The sequence below is a fragment of the Heterodontus francisci genome, chromosome 47, assembly GCF_036365525.1.
Source record: "Heterodontus francisci isolate sHetFra1 chromosome 47, sHetFra1.hap1, whole genome shotgun sequence".
In the NCBI taxonomy this organism is placed as follows: domain Eukaryota; kingdom Metazoa; phylum Chordata; class Chondrichthyes; order Heterodontiformes; family Heterodontidae; genus Heterodontus; species Heterodontus francisci.
Window position 1 is genome coordinate 19,571,238 of NC_090417.1, and position 14,266 is coordinate 19,585,503.

The following is a 14,266-nucleotide window of genomic DNA, read 5'->3' on the forward strand; positions in this document are numbered from 1 at the left end:
GGGATCAGGGAAATGGCACAGTTGTCAAGATAACCAGTCACTTTGCTAAGTTACAGTGTACCAGATGGTAGCAGTGTCTGAACCTGCCAAAAGGCAACGCCCTAGTTTGCTATCGGTGAATGCGTCCACCTTTAATCCACAGTGGCAGTTTTTGCATAACTTAATTCACTCTTCTTAAACTTCTGTTGGTTGACCCCCACCCCCGCCACCACGTGCAATCTTTATCTCACTTGCCTCAACAGCTGCTTGCTGTAACTGATATTTTGTTTTCTTAAAGACTGATTAGTCACAGTCACTCCTGATAGGGATGACGACTTTTAACTATTTGAATGCAGTGTGCAACAATCCTCATATCTCACTTTACTGCAATTCGTCTTTTCTTCAGTTCATGCCATGTGAGCATCACTGTTAAGGCCAGCATCTATTCCTCATCCCTAACTGCTCTCGTGAAGGTTGGTGGTAAACCTTCTCGAACTGCTGCAGTCCATATGGTCAAGATACACCCACAGTTCTGTTCGGGAGGGAGCTCCAAGGTTTTGGACCAATGGCGATGATGGAATAGCAACATATGTCCAAGTCGGAATGGTGTGTGACTTGGAGGTGGATGTCCTTGTCCAAAGAAAGAATGAAGTTGCATTTCCATCCCATCTTTCCTGATATCAGGACGTCCCAAAGTGCTTCACAGACTATGAAGTACCTTTGAAGAGTCATCACTGTTGCAATACAGGAAATGCAGATGCAATTTGCGCACAGCAAGCTCCCACAAACAGCAATGCGTTACTCCAGCAGATGGAGATCACAGGTTTGAAGGTGCTGTTAAAGAATTAGCAAGTGCTGTGGACTTTATGCAATGCAGCCACGCTGGCTTCTGCTATGATGCTCCTAGTTTTACCGGGTGGGATGGTACCTGTTGACTTCGTGCCCTTAGCCCATGTTTAGCTGAGCTTGGGGGGTGTGGGGGCAGGGCTTTGGATGACCATTTGAACTGCTCAGTGAACAATAGCAGCACCAGCAAGCATTCTCTCCATTGCATGTTTCAGGCTAAGATCAACATGAGCACTTATCTCCTTGACCATCAATCCTCACTCTCAACAAACCCCAAAATCTCATACATCCAATCTCACACTAATGCCCTGCCCCACATATCAGGGACAATATGGTGGTGAGACCCTAACCGAGAAGTGCAATGGCTCGAGAAGCTTCAACTAAGCTTGCAAGCCTTGCAGGGAGCCGTGATTTCAGTCCCCATCTCAGAACAGTCAGGTACTGTCTGCAAGAAACTGGGTGATGACTGCGGGTCCCTGTCTTGTGAAGACAGTTCATGGGAAGAGCCTCCCTTGCCTGTGGCTCCAAGTGTAAAGCTGTGAGTGAGGACGGCCCTCAGTATGCCACCCATAGCTTGGCCGTGGGGACGAGTGCGAACATTACTCTCTGCCCAAGTGCAGTTAAGTGCACACGGTCGAGCAACACTATTCCATTCCTCACCCCGACACCGACAATAAACGCCAGAAAAAAAGGACACAACACGCACTGAAGGTTTTAAAAACAGTGAAGAATCTTTATATTGTAAATATTGTGACATCCTGACAGAGGGGCGGGCGACAATGATCTAAAGGAAGGCAGCTGGCGAAGAGCAGGAATCTATTCCCACAAGACTCAGTCTGGGGAGAGAAATGGAAAGGGGGTTGAAAATGTTGGCTCAGTGAATGATCCCACTGGCCAGGTTCAACAATCAAGACGTGCACCCACGACGAGTCCAGGCAATGCCACTTTTTCTGGTGAGCCTGCCACATGTTACATGGGGAAAGGAAGCCTTGACAGACTCATCGAAACTGGGCAAAGGCCCATACTATGAGGACATCCCCAGCTCAAAATGGGGAGGGGTGGGGGAAAGCGAGCAGGTCCCACTGAGGATGCTGCTAAAATACGGATGGTTACACACAAATATACACATCGATCTCTGTTCCCCATTTGTACATCCTGAATATGGTGCACAGGACCAATGCAAAAATCAAAACACACGGCACAATTTGGCAAACTTGCAGGTTGGAGTCACTTGGTATTTGTGTTAGGCCTTTAATAAGATTAGGAAAGCAAGGGTTCAAAGCAGGTCACAACATACGATCTGGCGCTAGCTCACTGTATTCTATCAGGGATTCCTGGCTCTCATCAATCTCTGGGGACGAGGCCCTCTCCTCACTTCTCCTTCTTCTCCGTCACTGCGTTGTTCTGAAAAGAAAAAGAAAAATCTTTAGATTTACTGAACTCACTCCAGGCTGAATACTCGACACCAAGATCCACCACTCCCCAACCCGACAGAACCTCCCACCCTCTGACATACACACCCCTCCCAACACCCAACTCCACCAGCCCCAAGCACAACAGTGGCTCCAATTGAGACCAGCTGACCGATAGCAGGGTGGGTTGTAACACAGGACCGGGGCCCATTGCAGAGACAGGAACAGTGTTTTTTTGTGCGTGTGTGTTGAAGGGTGAGGGGCCAGTTGGACTGAGTGGTTCGGGAAGTGGTGATGACATGCAGCTCGTTACCTTTTTAATAATACGCTGGATCTCCTCGACCATGGAATTGAGATTCCTGGTGTTGTCCTGGAGCCGCAGCTCATAAAAGATCTTCAATTTCTCTGCTGCCTTCACTCGATCCTCGAGCTCGGACATCTGTTTCTGCATTTCCTGCATCCCTGAACTCAGGGACTTGTTCACACTGTCATTTGAAGATAGCTTTCCCAGAGCTTCAGCTATGCAAGAAACATTTTCAAACATCAGTCAACACCAATCCCAGCCCCACCCCTTACCTCCATGTACTCCCCAAATCCCACCCCCATCTCAATCCCCACGCTCACTTCAATTGTCAACCCGCCCCCATCCCAATCCCCACCCCCGACCCAATCCCTGCACCCCCAGTCCCCACCCAACAACCAGCTCTGAATCCACACCTCCAACCACTCTCCCAATCTCCATTCACAACCGTAACCTGTACAATCTTACAGCACAAGGAGACCACTTGGCCTATCGTTGCTGTGCCAGGTCTATGAAAGAGTTATACCATCAGTCCCACTACCCCCTCCAGCCCTACAGGTATGCAAATTTCTCCTTTTCAAGTATTTGTGCAATCCCCATTTATAAATAATGACTGCATCCATGCCTCACCCCTGCCCTTTAGTTACAACACACTGCATAAAATTCTCGCCTCTTGCTCTGCTTCTTCTGCCAATTATTTTAAATTGGTGTCCTTTGGTTACTGCCCCTCCTGCCAAGCGAAACAGTTTCTCCTGAATTACTCCTGCAAAACCCATGATTTTGAATGTCTATTATATTCCCCCTTAGATTTCACTGCTCTAAGGAGGACAGCTCGATCTTCTGCCATCTCTCTACTTCACTCAAGCTCCACTTCCCTGAAATCAATCTGGTATATCTCCTCTACATCTCTCCAAGGTTACGCCGCTTGACATGTTCCCTTCAGCCATGCGGCCCAGGATACTCCCACTCCCAGTATCCTTAGTGTGCTCACCCAGCTGTGACTCCATTGATTGCAGTTTAGTTTCCATCTCTGCGCGGTTTCTCTCGTCTCGCGCCAGTTTCTCAATCACGTTGCCTACATTGACCATGTTGCCATTGTACTCTACCAGGCTGCTGTCTCCAGACCGGGTCCTGGGCTTACTGGGAGCTACACTGGGGCAAGATTGCAACAGGTGCTGGTTCCCTGCAAAGAATCACAACAGAGGCTGAGTTCCTCACCTCTCTTAACAACAGCCAAGGGAACCAAACATAAATCCCCCAACAAGACCCAGAGACAACATCACCAAGAATGAACAGACAAGGCTAATTATAACAATATTAGGCAGGAACTGAAGAATTTAGATTGGGGGCGGCTGTTTGAGGGTAAATCAACATCTGACATGTGGGAGTCTTTCAAACGTCAGTTGATTAGAATCCAGGACTGGCATGTTCCTGTGAGGAAGAAGGATAAGTTTGGCAAGTTTTGGGAACCTTGGATAACGCGGGATATTGTGAGCCTCGTCAAAAAGAAAAAGGAAGCATTCGTAAGAGCTGGAAGGCTAGGAACAGACGAATCCCTTGAGGAATATAAAGACAGTAGGAAGGAACTTAAGCAAGGAGTCAGGAGGGCAAAAAGGGGTCATGAAATGCCATCGGCAAACAGGATTAAGGAAAATCCCAAGGCTTTTTATACGTATATAAAGAGCAAGAGGGTAACTAGGGAAAGGGTTGGCCCACTCAAGGACAGAGAAGGGAATCTATGTGTGGAGCCAGAGGAAATGGGCGAGGTACTAAATGAGTACTTTGCATCAGTATTCACCAAAGAGAAGGACTTGGTGGATGATGAGCCTAGGGAAGGGAGTGTAGATAGTCTCAGTCATCTCATTATCAAAAAGGAGGTGGTGTTGGGTGTCTTGCAAAGTATTATGGTAGATAAGTCCCCAGGGCCTGATGGGATCTACTCCAGAATATTGAGGGAGGCAAGGGAAGAAATTGTTGGGGCCTTGACAGAAATCTTTGCATCCTCATTGGCTACAGGTGAGGTCCCAGAGGACTGGAGAATAGCCAATGTTGTTCCTTTGTTTAAGAAGGGTAGCAAGGATAATCCAGGAAATTATAGGCCAGTGAGCCTTACGTCAGTGGTAGGGAAATTATTAGAGAGGATTCTTCGGGACAGGATTTACTCCCATTTGGAAACAAATGGACTTATTAGTGAGAGGCAGCATGGTTTTGTGAAGGGGAGGTCGTGTCTTACTAATTTGATTGAGTTTTTTGAGGAAGTGACGAAGATGATTGATGAAGGAAGGGCAGTGGATGTTATCTATATGGACTTCAGTAAAGCCTTTGACAAGGTCCCGCATGGCAGATTGATACAAAAGGTGAAGTCACATGGGATCAGAGGGGAGCTGGCAAGATGGATACAGAACTGGCTTGGTCATAGAAGACAGAGGGTAGCAGTGGAAGGGTGCTTTTCTGAATGGAGGGATGTGACTAGTGGTGTTCTGCAGAGATCAGTGCTGGGACCTTTGCTGTTTGTAGTATATATAAATGATTTGGAGGAAAATGTAGCTGGTCTGATTAGTAAGTTTGCGGACGACACAAAGGTTGGTGGAGTTGCGGACAGTGATGAGGATTGTCAGAGGATACAGCAGGATATAGATCGGTTGGAGACTTGGGCGGAGAAATAGCAGATGGAGTTTAATCCGGACAAATATGAGGTAATGCATTTTGGAAGGTCTAATGCAGGTGGGGAGTATACAGTAAATGGCAGAACCCTTAGGAGTGTTGACAGGCAGAGAGATCTGGGCGTACAGGTCCACAGGTCACTGAAAGTGGCAACGCAGGTGGATAAGGTAGTCAAGAAGGCATACGGCATGCTTGCCTTCATCGGTCGGGGCATAGAGTATAAAAATTGGCAAGTCATGCTGCAGCTGTACAGAACTTTAGATAGGCCACACTTAAAATATTGTGTGCAGTTCTGGTCGCCACACTACCAGAAGGACGTGGAGGCTTTGGAGAGGGTACAGAGGAGGTTTACCAGGATGTCGCCTGGTCTGGAGGGCATTAGCTATGAGGAGAGGTTGGATAAACTCGGATTGTTTTCACTGGAACGACAGAGGTGGAGGCGCGACATGATAGAGGTTTACAAAGTTATGAGCGGCATGGACAGAGTGGATAGTCAGAAGCTTTTTCCCAGGGTGGAAGAGTCAGTTACTAGGGGACATAGGTTTAAGGTGTGAGGGGCAAAGTTTAGAGGGGATGTGCGAGGCAAGTTCTTTACACAGAGGGTGGTGAGTGCCTGGAACTTGTTGCCAGGGGAGGTGGTGGAAGCAGGTACGATAGCGACGTTTAAGAGGCATCTTGACAAATACATGAATAGGATGGGGACAGAGGGAGGGAAGAGATGGGGGATTGGGGCAGGTGGGGAACAGAAGGAGGAGGAGGTAGAGATGTACAGGGTACAGGTGATCGGGACCCTGGACTTTATTGAAGACGCTCAGGCAGCTGACACTGGAATTCAGTGCTGCGATTGGACACCAGCGTTGCTGAGATTTGAGCCACCAGTCCAGATGAAGTCACAAGTGCAGCCAATTGCAGGAACAGCGTGTGTCTAACTGCCGATGTGACACTGCGTTTATAACCCTAAGTCAAAGCATCAGTGGGTCATAGGGCCCCTCGAGCCTGCTCCGCCATTCAAAAGATCAAGGCTGAGGTTACATCTAATTTCCCACCTGACCCCCATATTGCTTCATTCCCCTAGAATCCTAAAATCTGTATTCCTGCCCTGAAAATACTCAACGACTGAGCATCCACAGTGCAGTGAGCAATCAGCGCCGACACAGGGATCTCAGCGGGTGGAGACACTGGCCGATGTCCTCGGATTGTTTGTCAATCTTTGATCATAGCTGGGGGGGCGGGCAGCAATCGCCCTCAGTGCTCCTGGGCTCATGAGGGACTGCAGGGGGTTAAACCACACTTAAACTGCTCGGGTCTACAGCACTGCCACGGGCGGCAGGAGGATGCACCAGGATGAAAGCCTTACCTAGCACCATGTCCTCTGTCACAAGACTCCTGTTCTCCAGTTTATCCAGATCCCCTTCCCAGCCATCTGTAAGGGTTCGATAAAGACACATGTTCTGCGAGGAAACCTTCCCCAACAGTTGCTTAATCTGCAACAAAAGGGTGTATTTGAGTTAGAGTCCCTGTGACTGAAAGCCCCTTTACTGAGCTCCCACTGATTGGAGCCGGGGGCACAAGCTCAATACCCTCAGCAGCACTGCCCCATACCCCATTTCGTGAGCCATGAACCACCATCCTGAGAGGAATCAGAGAGTGAATCGAGTCCAGTCATCCTGTAGGGAAGCAGAGACCGGCCCATATCTCATTGCCACGTGCCATTCACTCACTCACTCATGTCCTGTATCTTCTTGGCAATATAAATGAGTAACAGTACGACAGAATGCTTAAATGAAGCCATGTTCATTGTGCTGACACATCATAGGACAAGCTAAGGTGCCAGTTATTCAACAGATCCTTTGCAAATTTCAGTGCCCTGCAAAGAGATGAGGACACTGAAGGTTGTTCCAGTCTGGTTGTGAGAGCACTGTTACCTCTGACCCAGGAACAGGATACTGATTCTGTGCTTGTGATCTGAACAGCGTGCTCTCTGAAACCCCAGTGTCTGCTGAGTTAGGTCATCTTAACTGGGCATATTTGTGGAGCTATGGACTCAAACATAGGAAATCAGCCAGGGTTCCTGCTGTGTATCACAAGAATCCTGATGTTGAAGAGTATTCAACTTGGCTGCAGATCCTCACAGTTTAACAGCCACCGCCTGAGTTCATTCTCGAAGATAATTAACGAGGGAGCGGTGCTGGTGCCCATGAACTGAAGCCATTAGTGGAAGGGGAATTAAACCGGATTGAGCCCAGCACCAAACAGAATCAGTGATCTGTGATGGAAGTGCACCAACGCCTGAGGTTTGCAGCTTACCTGAGCTCTGGACAGGCGCAGCCCCAAAGTGCAGAGGATGTGCTCCAGGTCCTTCTCCAGAATGTAGCTACACAGATTGCGGTCAAAGTAGATGAAGGCGAGCAGAAGATCCTTGCGCAGTGACACCATCTGACTGATGTCCTTCTCCTGCAGTGCAGAGAGAGATGAAAGCAGACTTATGTTGCTGCTCTTCCAGCGCTAACCTCTGAGAACATTCCTTAACCATTCAGTGGCCCCTACTGAAGTGAAGCCATATCCTGGCCACCCTGCATGTCCTGCGTGACCCGGTGTAGGGCGAGGACCTCAGTAACCTGACTACCTTCCAATCTCTCAGTAGTACCACTGCCAGTCTCACCCCAATCCACCAGCCGAACACACACCTTGTGCTCTACCAACTCCAATATACAGACCCTCTGCCCTCAGTGACGACAGAGCCTCAAACCCTTGCCCCAGCCACTATCTGATCCTGGTCCTTCCCCCACCCCCCAATAGCCAGTCACTGCTCTCTCTATTAAACAGCTTACCCCAAAGGCTCCGCATTATCTGATTACTCCAAGAAGACCCCTATTGCCCCAACTCAATCTGTCTCGCAAGGCATTGATGTTTCCTTACCATCTCTTTAACAGATCCACTCTCTGCTCCATCCCCTTTCTCACTCAGCTTTTTATCATCAGCATTGGAGATACCTGCAGAAAGCACAATCAGACATCAGCACAAACTCTTGGAGAGGTGACATTGGGGCGAAGTATGGGGGAGGGAAGTGACAGCAGACTAACTGGGCGGGATCCCAGGACAGGTACAGCACGGGGTTAGATACAGAGTAAAGCTCCCTCTACACTCTCCCGTCAAACACTCCCAAATGTTAACTGTATATCAAACTGAGTGTTTAACTGTATTCAGGTGGTGGGGATTCACATGAGCTCCCAAATAGAAAGCAACAGACTGAAACTATGGTTGTTGGGTTTGGAGGTGCATGTTTATAATGAGTCTCTGCAAAGAAGAGCTGTAAGTGTGTCAAGATTAGGGTTCAGTTCCTTCCTTCACCATCTGAAACAGAGCACCAGGCAGAGGTGGAGCACAGATTATGTACACAGTAAATCAACAAAGCAGCTAGAAACGGATCTTTCCTTGCTTGTGCAGTCGATTGACATCTCAGGATGTTATGCTTAAATTACAATGCTCTGGGCAGACCACACCTCGAGTGGGCTTACCCGAGACTTTCTGCTGTCAGTTTAGCTCAACATTGAGCACTTTACTGACAGCTGATGCTATGCCACTGGAAGGTCAAAGGTTGACACTCAGGTCAGGGAAACTGCACATGTGCTAGAGACACACAATGCTTCAGAGTGTCGTTCCAACGAGATGGGAGACTTTCCAACAGTCGCTGCACTGTGCCATGGGATAGTTGGGTGTATGTTGCATTGCTCTTATAGGAACCATTCCTCACCAAAGTCCTCTTCATTTTCCTCCAGGAACAGAACATCATCCATCTGCAGAAGTGTGTCATCATCGGTCTCTTTCCCTTTCATTTCCTTGTCTTTAGTCTCTCCTTCTTCCGGCTGCAATCAACACCGCAAAGATCTGGTTAACCACTGGTACACATTGGTAAAAAAAAAAAAAATTTGAATGAAGGTTGGCTGGGGAGCTGTGGGGGAGCAAAGGGATTTGAAAGTTCGGGTTCACAGCTCATTAAATGCAGCCCCATCAAGTTAAAGAACTGGTTCAGGATTGGATTTACAGCAAGAAACATTGAATATAAAAATGGAAATCTAACAGGGAAACTCTATGAAACATAGTCAGTCAGTCAGAGTTGGAGACTGTGTGCTGTTCTGGTCTCCTTCCTACAACCAGATGTTGAAGTAATGGAATGGTAAGAGTGCACATTCACTGAGATGCTGCAAAACCAAAATAGTGGGAATGCTGGAAACATGAAGTAAAAACAGAAAACGCTGGAAATACTTCGTAGATCAGGTCGCATCTGTGGAGAGAAACAGAGTTACCGCTTCAGATTGATGGCTTTTCATCCCTGGTATGTTGCCTGGTCTCAGCAAGTATAATTACCAAGAAAGACTTGGAAAATTGGGGCTTTTTTCAGAAGAACAGAGGAGATTAATAATAAATAATAAAAGCAAAATACTGCGGATGCTAGAAATCTGAAATAAAAACAAGAAATGCTGGAATCACTCAGCAGGTCTGGCAGCATCTGTGGAAAGAGAAGCAGAGTTAACGTTTCGGGTCAGTGACCCTTCTTCGGAACTCCGAGGAGATTAATAGGTGTTTTAAACCATGGAAATAGGATGGAATAAATAGAAACAGCCTGTTTCCAGCACCTGAGTGTCCCAGAGCGAGGCGACGTTGATTTCAGATTAAATGTAAGAGATTTAGAACACGGAATGGGAGAAGTATAGTATAGTATAGGTAGGTGGTAGGGAAATATAGGGACAGGTGGGGATGTGGTAGGAATATGGTTTGAGTGTAGGATTAGTATAAATGGGTGGCTGATGGTTGGCACAGACTCGGTGGGCCGAAGGGCCTGTTTCAGTGCTGTATCTCTAAACTAAAACTAAACTAAACTAAGGGTTTTTTCACAGAGGGTTGTGAGTGTGTGGTATGCCCTCCCGGAGATGGTGATTGAAGCAGAGAACAGGGCAACATTGAAGAACAGGTTAGAGAGGTGGCTGAAGGAAAATAAAATAAAGGGATAGGGCAACAGGACGGCTACAATGGACCAGAATACTGCTCGTGTGGGGTTTTAACACCAACACCGCCTCGATGGACCAGCTTCTGTGTCATAATGGCTGTACAATTCTATGATAGCTGAACAGCTAAAACACAGAGGAACCAGTGCCCACCACACTGGGCAACCAGAAACCCACCCTCCACCACAAACAATTCCCCTGCCCTGGGCAACCAGAAACCTACCCCCAGGTAAGGGGTTCCACCCTGCTTGGAGCTGAATTAGCTGATCTGAGCCAGAGTTGTAGCAGTGGGTTCCACAACTGGTGTCTGTGCCCTGGTCTATGGAGGGAAAGGCAGCAGAGGAGTCGAAAGTGACAGTGCCCATGGTGGTGACACCCCATGTTTGAATCGCCTTGACATTTTCCAGCGTCTCACTCAAACAATTGCACTTGGATCATGTGGAGGGCCATGATGAAACTGTATCCCATCAAGAGTCAACACCTCTGAGCAAGGATGGAGAGACAGGTACCGGGAGAACTGCTGGTTAGAGGAAAGTTGGGAGCGTGTCTCCCCACCCCAGTGCTAAATTCTACACATACAAAATGCTGGAGCTGCAAGTGACCCACTGGTTATTTCAGCCCCTCCAACTTCGTGTGTCACTGTGCACCCTGGTGTATTACAGCAACAGGAATGATTTGCTACCAATAGTATCTTATCTACATCTGCCAAAGGCAAACCTTGAACTCTGCACTTGTAAGGTTCAGGGTCAATTGTGAAACTAAAATCATCAGTGCCAACAATGCTGAGGGATTGCTGCACCATCAAGTTAGTCTGATCAGCGTTGAAGAAAATATAAATCACTTCTTCCACCTGACAATTGCACTTGCTCTCACGCCTATCTCCACCATCAAACACGTCCAACCCCAGAGCTCCTCCCAATACCCCCAGCCTCAGAACTCAGAGCACATGGACAGCAGATCTGCATGAGAAGGACAGCAGTGGCGGAAGATAAAAACCAGGCAGAGAGGCCCTTCTACCTGTTTCTACCTGTCAGAGGAGAAGTGTGACGTCACAGGAAAACAAGCAGATGATTGGTAGGATAAAATATAAACGAGAAATACTGTAAATACTCAGAGTATTTGTCAGAACTGACAAATATTAGAAATGTAAAAGATTTTAAGTAAGTAAAACGGGTGGTGGGGCAAGAGCTAACAAAAGAGAAGGTGTTGATTGGACAAGGTCACAGAGAATAACTGACCAGAAGGTCATGGAACAAAGGCAAACGGTACGTTAATGGTGCGGTGAAGGACAAAGCATTAGTACAGAAAGGGTGTTAATTGACTGTAAAGCACAAAGCACTCCATGACCTCTGGTCAGTTATTCTCTGTGACCTTGTCCTCTCAACACCTTCTCTTTTGTTATCTCCTGCCCCACCCACACACCCACTCCCCTTTACTTGCTTAAAATCTTTTAGATTTCTCATATCTGCCAGTTCTGAAGAAGGGTCACTGAACTGAAACGTTAACTCTGCTTCTTTCTCCACAGATGCTGCCAGACCTGCTGAGCATTTCCAGCATTTCTTGTTTTTATTTCAGATGTCCAGCATCTGCAGTATTTTGCTTTTATTTTAGATGATTGGTGGGTATCTCTTCCGTGTCACTTCTGATTGGCCAAGTGGTTTACATCAAGAGACGTTATTACAGCTGAAGAGTACAGTTAAGAAAATCACGTTTAAAATATTTAACATACAAATTCATGAATTAAATAGAACATTGATGGCTGGGCAGTCGCTGTGCTGCAGCTGTTGTATGTAGGAAATGGTGGTTGCCAGTGCGATCCACAGTGACCACATCTGCAGCAAGTGTTGGCTGCTCGAGGAACTTTGGCTCAGAGTTGATGAGCTGGAGTCCGAGCTGCAGACACTGCGACACATCGAGGAGGGGGAGAGTTACGTGGACACTGTGTTTCAGCAGACAGTCACACCCCTTAGATTAAGTACATCAAATTTGGACCATGGTCAGTGACAGGAGGGTGTGATTGCGAGTGAGGCAGGTATGGGGATCCAGAATTTAGCTTTGTAGCAGCCTCAGTCAGTGCCCTTAACCAATAGGTACGAGGTTCTTGCTCCCGGTGTGGATGAGGGCACAGGCTGCACAGGGAGGATGAGCGAACTGACCACAGTATCGTGGTTCAGAGCACCATTCAAGTGGGGGGAGAAAAGAGAAATGCAGTAGTAATAGGGGATAGCATATTTAAGGAATAGATACTGTTCTCTGCAGCAAAGACAGGGAGGCCCAACGTATGTGTTGACTCCCTGGTGCCAAGGTTAAAGACATCTCTTCGGGGCGAGAGAGGAACTTGGAGGTGGAGGGGAAGGATCCAGTTGTCGTGGTCCACGTAGGTACCAACAACTAGGAAAGAGGTTCTGTTTATGGACTTGAGTAGCTTGGGGCTAAATTAAAAAGCAGAACATCAAAGGTAATAATCTCCGGATTACTACCGGAGCCATGTGCAAATTGGTGTAGGGCAATAAGATTAGAGAGGTAAACGCGTGGCTCAAAGATTGGTGTGGCAGAAATGGGTTTCGATTCATGGGGCACTGGCACCAGTACTGGGGAAGGAGAGAGCTGTTCCGTTGGGACGGGCTTCATTTGAACCATGCTGGGACCAGTGTCCTGGCGAATCGTATAACTAGGGTTGTAGATAGGGGGAGGGTTCAATTGAAGGGAAGTTTAAAAAATCGAGAAGAAATGAGAGAGCAGAGGTGCAGGGTAACAAAGAGACGAACGGTAATCAAATTGTGACAGGAAGGGGCAGAAAATATCAGCAGAAGAGTGCAGCAGAAATTAGAACCAGAATGAGTAATGATGGGAAAAAGTCAAAGCTTAAGGCTCTTTATCTGAATGCAAGCAGCATTTGTAACAAGATAGATGAGTTGACGGTACAAATAGAAATAAATGAATATGACTTGACAGCTATTACAGAGATGTGGTTGCAGGGTGACCAAGACTGGGAACTCAATATTCAAGGGTATTTGACGCTCTGGAAAAATAGACAAAAAGGAAAAGGAGGTGGGGTAGCTTTGTTAATAAAGGAAGGTATCAGTGTGGTGGTGAGTAGTGATATAGGTGCAATAGATCGTGATGTGGAATCAGTTTGGGTGGAAATAAGGAATAGCACAGGGAACGTCATGGATGGGAGTCTTCTATAGGCACCAGAAGAGTTGCCTCACTATAAGACAAAGTATAAATCGGGAAATCATGGAGGCGTATCAGAAGGGCGCTACAATTGTCATGGGTAATTTTAATCTGCATATTGACTGGACAAATCAGATTGGCAGTGGTAACATGGAAGACGTGAACGGGCTATTTTAGATCTAGTAATGTGTAATGAGATAGGATTAATAACAGATATCTTAGTTAAGGATCCTCTAGGGGGTAGTGATCACAACATGGTAGAATTTCAAATTCAGTTTGATGGGGGAGCAACTCGGGTCTCAAACCAGTGTCCTCAACTTAAACAAGGGCAATTACCGAGGTATGAAGTACGAGTTGTCTAAAGCAGGCTGGGAAAATAGACTACAGGGGAAGGTCAGTGCATGGGCAGTGGCAGACATTTAAGCAGATATTTCATAACGCTCAGCAAAAATTTATCCTCGTCAAAAAGGACTCAATGAGAAGGATGAACCAGCCATGGTTAACAAAGATGGTCAAGGAGAGTATCCAATCAAAAACTAAAGCATAAAAAGCAGTGAAAACTAGTGGTAGGCCAGAAGATTGGGAAATTTTTGGGATCCAGCAACGGATGACTAAAAAGCTAAAAAAGAGGGAGAAAATTGATTATGAAAGTAAATTGGCAAGATATAAAAACAAACAGCAAGAGCTTCTACGGGTATACAAAAAAGAGAGCAGCTAAAGTGAACATAGAAAAATAGGAGTAGGCCGTTCGGCCCCTCAAGCCTGCACCACCATTTATGCACCTTTTTCCTTTTCTACATCTATATGATAGAACATAGAAAAATAGGAGTAGGCCATTCGGCCCTTCGATACGATCATGGCTGATCATCCAAACTCAGTAC

The 14,266-nt window shown here is 46.9% G+C and overlaps 1 protein-coding gene across 2 annotated transcripts in view; it reads right to left on the reverse strand.

Annotated features, from left to right (window-relative positions):
- Positions 1–1,531: 1,531 nt before the first annotated feature.
- The window catches only part of LOC137357140 (cell division cycle and apoptosis regulator protein 1-like), a 135,058-nt gene continuing 122,323 nt past the window's right edge, over positions 1,532–14,266 (reverse strand). For both annotated transcript variants that reach the window (XM_068023216.1, XM_068023215.1), the window contains 7 exons: positions 8,957–9,068; positions 8,122–8,195; positions 7,510–7,656; positions 6,560–6,686; positions 3,530–3,721; positions 2,551–2,756; positions 1,532–2,229 (listed from right to left, as the gene is read on the reverse strand). In XM_068023216.1, coding sequence (XP_067879317.1) covers positions 2,197–2,229; positions 2,551–2,756; positions 3,530–3,721; positions 6,560–6,686; positions 7,510–7,656; positions 8,122–8,195; positions 8,957–9,068 — 891 coding nt within the window. In that variant the 3' untranslated portion in view covers positions 1,532–2,196. The remainder of the gene's footprint in view (positions 2,230–2,550; positions 2,757–3,529; positions 3,722–6,559; positions 6,687–7,509; positions 7,657–8,121; positions 8,196–8,956; positions 9,069–14,266) is intronic.